At 37.7% G+C, this 13,390-nt stretch overlaps 1 protein-coding gene across 1 annotated transcript in view; it reads right to left on the bottom strand.

The window, feature by feature from the left end:
* CCDC60 (coiled-coil domain containing 60) overlaps nt 1-13,390 on the bottom strand; it is a 59,391-nt gene that overhangs the window by 703 nt on the left and 45,298 nt on the right. Inside the window, 6 exon segments of the mRNA XM_035340406.1 lie at nt 405-1,421; nt 2,836-3,025; nt 4,936-5,067; nt 6,184-6,306; nt 6,955-7,030; nt 7,032-7,045. Coding sequence (XP_035196297.1) covers nt 1,338-1,421; nt 2,836-3,025; nt 4,936-5,067; nt 6,184-6,306; nt 6,955-7,030; nt 7,032-7,045 — 619 coding nt within the window. The 3' untranslated portion in view covers nt 405-1,337.

The raw sequence follows: 13,390 nt of genomic DNA, 5'->3' as shown, positions 1-13,390 counted from the left end.
AATGAACATTCAGAACTGAGGCCTGACAGGTCAGACTGAGACCTGATCCTGCTTCTGGTAGAAGCATTGACACTGATTTTACTGTAGATCTGTCCTACAGCATTTGGAGATAAGTTTGCCGTTGGATTTTAAGAAGGAGGGAAAGAAGATCTGAGACAGGGAATTATATGACTTTGCTACCAGTAAAAAATTCTAGGCTACCACCACCACATACAGAGTGAGAAAAGCGGAAGCACAACAAAACTTTTAAGGCTCCCTTTTTATGATGGCTGTAAGTAAAAGAAAATTGTGGTTTTGGTTCTTTTCCTTGAAAAGCATTCACCTCTTGCTATGAGAATAAGGAAAGGAACAAAATAAGGTTGTTAATCAATAACATGTTACACATCAATGGTCACTATACTCACATGACTCCTGAGTTGGCAGTGTTTTTCCTTATTGCAGCTGAAGGATTAACAGCCTTTCTGGCCCATGGGCCTTCGGGAAGTTTTGACAGGCAGGTAGGCAGCTCATAAAGATCATCAGCTTAGAAGGTCATTGATTCCATTACCATAACTGTGACCCACCACAAAATAGATGGTTAAGCCCAAAGAGATTCACAGAGCTCCTGAATTATCACTGTCTCCAAGTTCAGGGGTGCCATTCTACTGTCTTACCCAGCAGAGTAATGGAAAATATACACTAAAGTAATCAGCAGAAAGCACATCTTCAGGTAAAAACTTGGAAAATGCACCTAAGGATGCCAGTTTTTTCAATAGTGATTTTAATAAGGCATGAAATTAAGCCATAATCACAGAGTAACTACAAAATAAACTCAATGGAAAAATAAAATATCCAGATTTCAGAAAGTAATTTGAGCAAAACCCAATCATCTTAAAGCTTACAACCTCCCTACGTTTGAGTTATGTTTTGTAAATAGTAGGTAAAATGAAGAGCAATCAGAAACAATGCTATTTAGATATGACAACGGGTATATCTGTAATGAGGAGATGTTTGCTATGCTGTAGGTAATGTTGGAGAAATGTTTGAAGAAGCCACCTGGCCTGTGATTAGGAACTCAGTCTTCATCCTAAAAAGTTAGGTGAGATTATAGTTTGGTGGTGAGTCCAAGACATCATACAGGAAGGAGCAACAGTGTTGAGCTTTTATTTTCTGTGGCTGACCTTGGCCAGCTGAGCACTGTACAGGGTGTGCAAGAGTGGTCAATAGGACTTCCTGAAGTTAATTTGTTCCCCAGCCTTCCTTGAGGCAAATCTCAACAGACAGTAGGTTTTCTGTTTGAATCCAGACAGTTGTAGCTGGAAAACACTCATCTGGCCATTTGATTAAAAGGTAGAGGCCTATGCACTGAGAGGGGCTACTCTTGTCCAAAACCACTCACTGAAATCCTCTTCTGGCATCTGCACAATAGTTTCACGTACAAACTGAAACAGAAAAAGGTTCTTTCCTGAGCATTTGATTTTATATATAACAGAAAGACATAACATGCGGGAAAAATTGATCATTGTGACAATGGAACAAACATACTGATTTCTGCAAACAGTACAGTGTTTTATACCACCAAAACATTTTAATGCAATTTTCAGAACAGCTGGATTTGCTCTAAAATAAATTAAAAGCAAAACTCTATAATCTTCCTTGCCATTTATACCCTGAATCCTTCAAAGTCAGTTCTTGTGTTTTCAAACATATGTCTGTCTCCTGCCTGACATAGCACTACATGCATTAAAGCAAATTGGAGTTAAATAAAAACTTCATCTGGAATCTGTGTTAGTTTATATTCATTGATGCTCTTCTTGCTCCTAAGATGCTAATTTCCTTTATCTATTCCAGTCAGAAGGAATACCAAGGTCTTCCCTCCTCTGTAGCTGTTTTTGAAAGATGTATAAATAAGCAGATAGGAGATTCAGAAATGCTTACATCTTTTTCTCTATTAATACTACTCTAACATGAAGGGTCAAATGAAAAGGAAACAGAAATAAAATAGCAAAGAAATAAATCTAAAAAGAAAAACAAGCAACAGAGACACATATCGATCATCAAGATAAGGCTGCCTCTCTGGTTAGTGACAAGATACGCATAAGACAAAATGGCTATTTTCATAAAACATCAGGAAAATGTAGGTAGTCTGATCTCAACACACTCGCTGCTTTGCTCTTGTAAGGCATCATATACTCAGTAAATGAAGATGCACAGACAACGTAACCAGCTGCCCCTCTGAGACTACTGTTGTCTTGCAAATAAGAAAGAACTGTAATAAGAACAAAAAACAGAAGGTGGCATCGTTGCCTTTTTTGTTCTGGTTAGACTACATAGCAGTACACATTCTAAATGTATTCTGCTTTCTTTCTTCTGTCTTTACTTTCTGCAAATCACTTCTACAACTACAAAAGCTGAGCTCAAGTTAAGATCCTGAGAAGCAGATTATTTTGACATGTTGTCGAAGCAAAACAAAGATATCGGCAGAATTCCTGAATCAGTGGCGTAATAGCTCATAGATATAACTACTGGGAATGACAGGCCTCTTCAAGGCACAAGAAGTGAATGTTTCTTGTCAAGCATCTTAACAATTTATGACAGATGTCACTTCCACTGTAGCAGTAAATAAATCAGCAATGGCATAATAATAAAATTATACTGATTAATAATCCAGTGCTTGTCATAACAGCTTTCTCCTGAAGAGTTCAATGTGCCTTGTAAAAGGTGAATAGTACCATCTTCAATAATGAGATCCTAAATGATTTCATCTGGTAACTTTCCACTGCGTGAATTTCACCCATAGGTGTCTGATTTCCTCAACCTTATCATACAGAGAATCAAGAACTGGACTTGTCTCACCTCCACAGCTGCAGCAATTTCTGGAGAACACAGTTCCCACACCTGTAGATCAGTCAAAGCCTTAAGAAAGGTATCAGGATGAATTTTTAAATCAGGAGTCATGCCAAATTTTTCCAGTTTCTTTAAGATTTTCTTCACGTAATGGTCATTCTTCACAGACTCTGGGAGTCTGGCCAGCAATACAGGAAACCTTTAGCAGAAAGAGGAACAGCAGTAAAAGAGATGCCCTAGGAACAAATGCTTATCTGATGGATAACTCTAGGTCTGCCTGACATTTCTGCCACTTTGCCATCTCCACAGCTTTTTTTTTTTTTTTAAAAAAAAAAAAAAAGGAGGGAGGGAGGGGTTCTTTGTGGAATACAATACTCAGTATAATTCCCATTGAATAATGCAAAGGAGCTTTATTTAATAGAACTTGTGCACTATCTCCCTTTACAGGGCATTAAAATAGATGCTTCTTCATTGTTCATTTACATTTTGAATGACAAACTTGGTTATGAAAGCAAATAATAAAAAAACTAAACAATGTTTCCATTTTTACTAGATACGTCCTCTTCACCTTTTCCCCATTTATGTTTAGCCTCTACAGATTTTTCTAATGCAATCAGTGCCTTCTCTGAAACACTTTCTGATTTTCTTTACTATTCCTTTCCCCCCGTTAACATCATTCTTCATTATGTGCTGACATAAATCTCACCGATGTGAGCATGCTGTAACACAGTCTTTACCATTGCATTCCGAGTATAGAGAGCCAGAAGGAGAATTACACATTACAATAAAAATAAAACTCTTGTGAATAGACTTCCATTTTTTTTTAATGTTCTGTGTAAATTCTGCTGTGCTGTTTTGACAGTCCTAAAGACTGATGTTCTAAGCCTTTCCAGACCGTGCATGACTGGGTTTGCTGGCTGAGGATTTGGCAACACACCAGCAGGAAGTGCTGCCTCCCCACAGTTTAGGATGCACGTTACTGGTACAGCAGGAGAAGGGTGAGGAATTTCTTCCTTAAATCAGTAAAAAAGGAAACACATAGGTTCTTGTCTTCAGTAGAGCCGCTTCTATACTCAGTTGCATACTGCTGGTATGGCTGTTTAGCCAACTCATTACTATCCCAGTTACCAGAACTGTGTCACAAGCAGGTCTTGTATAACCCATTTGTGCATTAAGATAATTTCTTTGAGAAAGGAAGCTAGGGCCAGTGGGTTCATATCACACTGTTCATATTTTATTTTTATTTTTCTCACTTCTTGAGAGAGAGAAAACAACTAGACTGACAGCATAACATAATAAAGCATTCCTACTGCGATCCAGCTTTCCTAGCAAGGCAGTGTTTGCAAGAGTATGGGAAAAAGCCAGCCATGTTGTAAATAAAATAAGTGCTATGGTGAAAGCAATTTCTCTGACATGACCTAGTGTCTCCAGAAGGGGGTTGAGCAGCTGTGTCAGAGATTTCGTATACCTCTCTCATGAGCACTTTGCAGAACTGGCCACAAAAAGGTATACTCATCTAACTATGCTGGCATAGTCAAAGGAAGACAAGCCTCCTTACTATGGAAGTATGATTTTTATATGAAGGAATAGCTGGCTGATAGTACTAATCTCATATGGGGGGAAAATTATACTGGTGCAAGTCTTCTTTATACTCATGAAGCTTTGTCCACATTAAGGCTTTTTGTAGCAGAACTGAGAATATAAAAGCAAAACCACATTCATTCCAGTTTCAGGGCTTATTTACATGTCAGAACTTAAATCTAGTGGACAGCTGGAACATATGTTGGAGAACTAAAACCAGAGTTTTGCTATATAGGCCAAGACTAGGTTTATTCATTAACTCATGACTGATAAGTTCCTGGGCCACCTGCATTTTGGCCCTGAGATAAGAAATTGGCTTTTCATTACTGCTATATGTGAAGGACAGAAGGCTTACTAGCAAGGAGAACAAAAGAGGGTAGGCTGAAAAACATGTTCCATGCAGCTTGCACTCTCTCTTTCTACACAAAGCAAAGACATGGAATTGCAGAATTATTATTTTTATTTTTTATTTTTTACTAATGACAGCTCTGTGACCATGACCATCTGAGGGTCTCTGTGACTCCTTACCATTTTATTTCATCTTCAACATGTTCTCTTTCAGTTCTCACGTCCAGCTGTCTTAGTCTTTCCATGTCTTTTTTAAAATACTTCAATCGTTTCAAAGCTTGGTATTTTTGAGAGCATCGCTCTTCCTGGCTCCTACAAAAAAAAGTATTAAAGCTGTCCTTGAAAAATTACCGTTCCTCTTCACAGTTAATTCCAAAGATACTAAGGAAGGCAGAGAACAACGAATGTAAAGAACACATTGTATGACGAGTCTGTGGATACTAATATACTTCCTATTTCTTCTACAAGCATACGAAAAACTGTTTATGTTTTACATCAACTCCAGGAGGTACAAAAAACTTCAAAGACAAAACACATATATTGAAATTTTAATTTTAATTGAAAACTCCACTTTCTATAAGGTATCCACTACTTAAAAACAAACAAACAAAATAAACAGTAATGATTCACAATGATTTAGGGTAAAATTCTCCTTCCATACTGAAGAATACTATCAGAATGATTAGTTCTTTAGGCAGCCACAAGAGCTGCTCAGGGAAGTAAGGACCCAGCTCCAAAGAAGGAAATCTCTGGGGCAAAAAAAAAAAAAAAAAAAAAAAATCTAACTACAGAATGGAACAGAAGATTGGAAAGAAGAAGGAAGAGAAAAGGGGAAAGAAAACTGTGCCTATAACATTCTGCAGAACAGCCACGTAGGGAAGGATTTCAGGCCTGTTGCTTATTGAGAAAAATCAATTTGCACAACTATCACCCAGAAACATTCATCTGTGAAAGGAAAAGGAAGACAGATTTCAGCTAAACAACAAAGGAGAAACGTCACTGATCTGGGAAAAGGCCTTGAGAGAGGACATTGCAACTGTTACTACGAGAATAGTCAAAGTAATGATGAAGAACAGTACAGAGATCTCTGAAATGAAACTACAAGATAGCCATGCAGACTATACGTGAACTGAATTTATTATTCTCTCTTTGGGTCTAAAGGACCATGACATTCAAAGTAAATATATACAACGTATTTATCAGAACTGTGTTCCACAAGAGTCATTCAGAAATATCCCAAAACACTGCCATAAGTTCTGTAGTATATTTTTTGTATGTGGACAGTCATGAAGTTTTCTAGACCATGCCTTTATTCTTATTTTTATCTAAATCAGTAGATGCATTTTAAAACATCTGAAGACAAGTCCTAAATCTGGTGAGAAGCAAGGTGCAGGGTCTTTAAGAATTTTAAAAAGAGTCTCTTTTTACCTCTCAAGGCTCTCTAGGGTGTCATGTAAACAACAAGCTGCTTCTTCACGGATTTCTGCGAACTTTTGCCTCGTATCAGCCCACAGATTAGATTTTCTTTTAATGAAAGAGCTGATATGGCAGCTGCAAATAAAACAACAACAAAAAAACTTGGAATTAATATCTTGTGGTAACCATCTTGTGACATTTGCATGCCAAACTTCCTCCACACATTGAGCTGAGTTTATACAGCATATAACAACCTTCAAAAACATATTTGTAAACTCATCCCTGCCTTCTGGGCCTCTGATTCCTTAATATTATTCTCTCTTGCTCTTTAATGAATGGCATGTTTACTCTGTAATCCTTCTGAGCCACTGACAGCAAACTGTAAGACAAGACAAGTTTTAAAATAGTGTACAGTATGGCTTCTCCAGAATGTGAGACATTCTACAGGTGCTGATAAAACACTCTTAACATGACAGACTTGCTGGAGTTCCTTGCTATTCAGGTACAAAGTTTAAAATTAATTTTTCTCTTGATCTCTACTCCAGCAAAATCTAATTATAAGAATAGCTTGTTGTGTTGGTCTTACAGCTATAGAAACCACCAGAGAAGTAAGTAGTGAAGGAACACACCTAGTGTAAGTTTATTCTGCCATCCATGCCAAGAAGCGTTAGTATCATTTAAATTCACTGAACACTGAATTCAGCTGTTCTGAGAAAAAACGCTTAAGTTCTGTCCTGGTGAGTTGCTTCTCCTAGTCATTCAGGAACACATGGAGTAACATACCTCTGCAGTCCAGTCTTCTCAACCATATCTTCTTGTTTAGGGACATCTTTTGACGTGTCGCCATGTGGTATCTGGATCAGCTTCTGCAGGGCTGATAAAAACTCTGTGTAAAAACATGCTAACTCAACAGTGCATTCATTCTTCTTGCAGAGAGGATGTCACATACATTGGCCCAAATGAAACATCCTCAGAGACCCAATATTTAGTACTTTAAAAAATTTAAGCTTCTTTAAAAAATACAGACTTCTAGAAGAAGTTTCAAGATAGGTAACCAAATACAAAGGCACCCAAATCATTAATCCCTTTTGAAAGCAAAAGCATTGTTCTTTCAAGCTGTGAAAAACAAACAAAGCAAAACAAACAAAAACAAAAGGAAAGCATCAAGCAGGAGATAACAGATTATTATTATTATTATTTACATTAGATGCTTATAAAAATAGTACATTAGAAAACTGGAAAATTTGAACAAAATACACAGAAATTCAAGCTTCAGTTCCTGTACTGTGCTGTTAGTATTCTATTGGCATAATTGTCAAGTCTTCTGAATTTTTGAGTCTACACCATCACTTTGCCCTTCTTCTTTTAAATGTCAAATGGAATTTAATACTTTTAAAAACAAGAGGTATCCAGTTACATCTTTCATCTCCTTATCGTCATCTGCTAAAACGTAAGACCTCAAGTAGTCCTTCATTGGCTATATGTTCCAAACTATCCATCTCTGAGATCTCTCTCTCTAACAATGGTCTCTACTCTTTCTGCCTTCCACTGTAATGTGGATGTTTATATTCTCCTCTCTCAAACACCTGGAAAGCCAATTTAACTCACTGTTTTCCTTAAAATTGACATATTTATTTTCCTCTCCACTGCTATTTCATTCCTGCTTATATGCCAGCCCCTGGAAAGACATTGAGATGGCCATCATCTGTGCATTATTCCCTCCAAACACGCTTATTAAAAATCCCAGTGTTAGCTGTCAAATTCTAAGTCATCCTTTGAGGTGCTTGGTATGTCCCACATGGTAGTAAGTGGTATTGTATTGAGCATTCAGCATCTTGAAGTTGCAATCCTCAACTTCAAAAGGTCGTTTTTCTGTATTTTTGTGAAGCACCGCATATACTGTAATAGAAAATGACTGCTGAACGGTAACTGTGTTAAATATCAGCACAAGCTACTTCCACTTGTTTAAAGTACAGATTTGAATATTATACTGTGAAGAAATACTAGAAGAAATTACTGCTGAAATTGCTGGGTACCAGCTAATGGACTAAAATTTTAAGAAACATGCTTATAATAAAGATCTTCTATTAGCTGTGGCCAAGGTAAGTTTCAAGAGTGCCAAACTCCTAGCCAACCTCAAAGCTCTACCATTGACTAGTTTTAATGATGGCTCCCCTGTGACTCTTATTAGTCAGAGTGCAAGCCTCTAAGATGCTGGCTACACCACTGAACTTCCTAGAGCTCTAGAATTGAGATGCAGTTTGAACATGAAGGTTGACTCCAATGGGACTGGAGCCTCTGCTCAATACTGAGCTTACGCTGCATACAGATGTCATCTGTTCTGTTCTTGGCATGTATTGCCAAAGCCCTTCTAAGAAGAATCCAATTATCTTTTCTATTTATGGTTACCATACAGGCAGATAGAATAGCTGGATATCTGAAACCCATCTATGCTGCTGTTAATGTTTGTTTGGGGGAGAAGAGCTGTTCTAAGGAGTGGCTGCAATTGGTGCTTTCTCCAAGATGAGCTGAGTTGTCTCAAGCCAGTCCTGGTAGCAGCCCAGCTGGCAGATCTTGGAGAGAGAGAGAACAGGAAGCAAAGCACAGCTAATACCACAGAGATATAGGTCCTCTTTATGACTATCAACAGAAACAGAGGGGCCTCAAGGAAGTGGTCCTGGTATGAAGCCTGACAGGGTTCAAGAATAGTTTGGACAATGCTCTCAGAAATAGGGCTTGATTTTTGGGAGATCCTGTGTGGAGAAAGGAGTTGGACTTGATGATGTTTGGATCCCTTCCAACTCAGGATAGCCTACGACTCTGAATATCTCCGTGCCCTCCATTTTATAGTATTAGAATCTGTTCCAATTAGCGAGTTAGAAAAACTGGGGAAATTAATACTCCATCCTGTCCATATTTATAATATTTTTGAAATATTAACCTCCATAGCTGTGAGCTAGGCAGACATTAATTAGAAATATGAAAACCTGCAGAGACTGTGGTAATTTCACTAGACTGCATTTGCAGCAGTTGGGGTTATGATCTCCAGCTCTCCCACAGACAAACTGTATGAGCTTGGCAAACCTCCTTGATTTCTCTGTCTTAAACATCTGTGAAATGGGGTACAAATATATACCTATTATGTAGGGATGTAACACTGATTAAACCATCAAAAATACATTGATCAACCCTAAAGAAAAGGCCAAAATACAGGTGCAAGCTTTATAATTAAGAACCTTTGCACAAATATGCATATGTCCACTTTTAAAAGTTTTTGCCTGAGAATTCAAAGCAAAACAGCTGGCTGAAAAGCTTTGGAGATAAAATCCAGCTTAGAGCTTGGGGCTAAGACCTCTCAGATACAGGTCTCATTTTAATTTTCAGTGTGAAGAAAACTTATGTTGTGAACTGATTTGCATGTATGTATATTTTTGCGGTAGCCACAAAAAATGAGGTTTACATTTCGTACAGTTAGATCACATACTGTCTGTCCACACAAAAAGATTTTCAGATGTGGCAAAGGAAGCAAGCTTAGAACACTAATCTGCTTTGGAAAACCTTTGACTGATTAGATAGGGACCGCATGATAAATGAGCCAACCTCAGCAGTGACCTGTTGTTATACCACAGCTGCAAGTGCTGCAGCTTTCACATTTTCCTTTGTCAACATGATGTAACATTTAAACCTTTGGACTAGTACAGCTCCTCACTCTGCCAACAGCTTTGAAAAATCAAACTTGTATGAACCTCCTGTCATTTCTATCTGTGAAATCTGGCTATACTGGATAAGATTCTTGCACAGAGAAAGCTGAGAGCATAATCTGACCCAGTACAAGTGTGTTATCTTGCAAAAATGACTTTTCTGTATTTAGGTTCACCTGCACTTGTGACTGTAGCGTACTCACAGCTTATATGTTTACTACATTTCTTAAAAGAAGTTGTAATAAAACAAGGACTCTTGAAATGAGAAACTGATTAAATTGTTTTCACTTAGGGACCCTGGTGGCTGTAAAAAAACAGTGAAAGAAATGGAAGAGGAAAAGTTAGTAGCATTCATGTGGGAGCTCTTTGTTACAAATACAAAGGTAACTTCATTGTTAATTTCTTCCTGGGGAACTAATCTAACTTTTCAAGCATTTTTTTTTTGGTTGTTGTTGCCTAATTGAACTTCCTGATACCACGTTTTATACTCTGGATCCTGTGAATGCAGATAGTTTGTCTCTCTGGGTTTTGATGAATAACAATTTGATGCTAGGTAATAGCAAAAGCAACATGTAGCTATTCTGCAGATTGAAATGGTGGCTTGGCCTTAGAGGTAATTACCATTGTGGGAAGAATTAAATATTTTGTCAAAACTTACGTAGCCTTTGGCTTGCACTTGCCCCCTAAGTGAATGGATGGAAATAAAGTGGGAATGAGTTTGGCTTAGGAGCATAACTAGAAGAGCTTAGTAAGGAACCAGTGGATTCTGCTATTTTCCACTCTAGCACATCTTACATTTTGATATTCAGCAGTTTGCCTAAGATTTTAGTTCCTTGCTTTGCCCCCTGTAAGGCAAATTTAAAGAAGTTTTGTAAAAGGCTTTTAAAGCCCCAGGTGAGGCACTCTTAGAAGTATGAGCTGTTGTTACATGCAAGCTGTTTGCTCTTGTTATTTGTCAGCACTTGTAGCTTGTACCCTCCTGACATAATAACAAAAATGATTTAATGGAAGATGAAGATTGCTGTTGGGGAATAAGCAGTAAGAGTTGTGAAACTTCTAAAAGACAAAAATTGTGTTTTTATGCAAATATTCTTTTGCTGTTAGCAAAGTCAGCAAGTCACAGAATTAACAGGGGTGTTTCTAAATAGAGGGCTTTCTGACTTTTCCATATAGTCTTATCTGTTCTCTAAAGTCAGGTCCAAATGAATGTGCGCAGAGGTAAACAAAGTTCATGTCAACCTTGTGTGTCTTTTAGCATCCATATTACTGGGATTATTTTTCTGAAATAACTTTCCTGACTTAATGATAATTTCCTCTCTGTCACTTATACTAATTATTACTTGAACTCTGCTTTTCATATTTGATATGAAACTTCTAGTGGAATTATTGGGTTTCTCCAGGGGTACTTGCTTTATAATGCATGGTGTTCTGATTATCAAACCTGCAGAATTCAATCTGCTTTCAGATCTACATTCCTGACACAGGAAACTTATTTGCCAGGTTATTGGGTGTAGGGAGGAGACCCAAACATTTATCAAACCATTTTGACCTATTCCTCCGTGGACATGAGAAAGTCTCTCTATTACCAACCTTCTCTGCTGCTTCAGTGTTACTTCAGCAGAGGAATATCAAAGAAAGATAACAAATTAAAGGAGGTATGATCCAAGAAATCACTACTTTGTTGAAGTCACTGAAGAAAAAATCTTTGAGGTTACAGGAAGGCTAGAAAGACCTACTGCTGTGATTAGTTATGGAAATGTGTTTCTTGTCAAATTTGCTACAGAATTTTGAAACAAACTTTGCTGTTGACATTTGATGTTGAAAATCCTTTTTATTCTTTTTTCTATGTACAGAAATACATGTGGAAAGCACGACACTGTCCACTTAGCAGGAAGACAAACAAGATATCTACTCCAGTCATCTCTCAGCTTAGTAGTCAGTCTTCTCATGGTCAAACCCCTCATGGTAGTGTAAATTCCCTTGTGCTTTACTCTGAAGACAATGTCAACTTGAATGGAGCTTTATCTGATGTTATGAGTGAGTCAGTGCAAACTAAAGAACATCATCATCTTTTTCCCCGTAAGTTTCCTTTCTTGACTGCCAATATCAAATAGATTTGCTTTCAGCATTACTAGGGAGTACTTAGTTCAAAGACACTGCTAGATGTACAAGTGTATTTCTCTTCAGACTTAGGGAGACTTGTACAGAGTTCCTTACACCCTCACTGTTAGCAAATTGGCTTAGACAGTGTAGTCCCATGTAAATATTAAGTAAGGGTTTTAATTAGTAGTCAGTTGTAGCAGTTTTATGATCATACTGTCATCCACATCTGTAATATTCAACAGGAGGTAAAAACAGCAAAACTGTTCTGTGGTTTAAACAACTGATCCACTAAATACATATCTGTTTAACTTAGGGGTTTGTTACTCTGTATTCCTCTTACTCATCCATTAGTGAGTACCTGTGCTTGATAGACCTGACAGAACAGTTTATCTGCCAGCTCTGCAATGCATTTTAGTACAAAACTAGGTAATCTTCAGTCTTTTCTCTTCCTCCTAAGTCAACACCAGAAAAGCACAGGAACAAATCAGAAATAGATTACAAGTCAGTAGCCTTATACCTAGAATTCACAAAGCTTCATGTAACTCATACAAACTTTTGAGAGTACACACAACTCATGTACCCACATGTAAACAGCTAATTAGTAGTTACACCTGAGCATGCCTCTTAGAGAAATACTTACATTAGGGAAAGAATTCAAAATGCAGTTGGACAAAAGGCTTTCCATTAATTTAGATGCTGTGGTTTTAGGGCTGCTGCTGTAGAATGTCTGCTTATACAGGTTTGATTTTTCAAAGCTGTTGGCAGAGTGAGGAGCTGTACTAGTCCAAAGGTTTAAATGTTACATCATGTTGACAAAGGAAAATGTGAAAGCTGCAGCACTTGCAGCTGTGGTATAACAACAGGTCACTGCTGAGGTTGGCTCATTTATCATGCGGTCCCTATCTAATCAGTCAAAGGTTTTCCAAAGCAGATTAGTGTTCTAAGCTTGCTTCCTTTGCCACATCTGAAAATCTTTTTGTGTGGACAGACAGTATGTGATCTAAATGCAAAGTCTAATTTTTCATGGTTACTGCAAAATGAAGTATGTGTATATGTATACCAGTTCAAGTAACTTTGAGGAAGAGGAGTGGTGGTTACAGACTGCAACAGAAAGTAGGAAGTATACAAGAGACAATACTACTTCTGAACCTGGAAATGAATCCAGAGTCTTTACACTCTGCTGTCAGCCTGTATTTGTGAGGTTCATTGACAAACTGTTCCTCTTATCCCAGGTTGTTCCTCATATGTCAGGGGTTGAAAACCCATCTATTATACATGCTGGACTGGACTGATTCTCCTGTCTAATTTATCAGGCTCATTCTACATAATGCTACTCTGCCACTCTTGTTATATATAAATGCAGTTTGTCTTGACTGAGAATATACAGAGAAAACAGAAGAGCTCTGCCCTGCACA

This window comes from Oxyura jamaicensis, chromosome 15 (genome assembly GCF_011077185.1).
Source record: "Oxyura jamaicensis isolate SHBP4307 breed ruddy duck chromosome 15, BPBGC_Ojam_1.0, whole genome shotgun sequence".
NCBI classification, from domain to species: Eukaryota; Metazoa; Chordata; class Aves; order Anseriformes; family Anatidae; genus Oxyura; species Oxyura jamaicensis.
The sequence above is the reverse complement of the archived record's forward strand: the minus strand, read 5'-3'. Positions and strand labels throughout refer to the sequence as shown.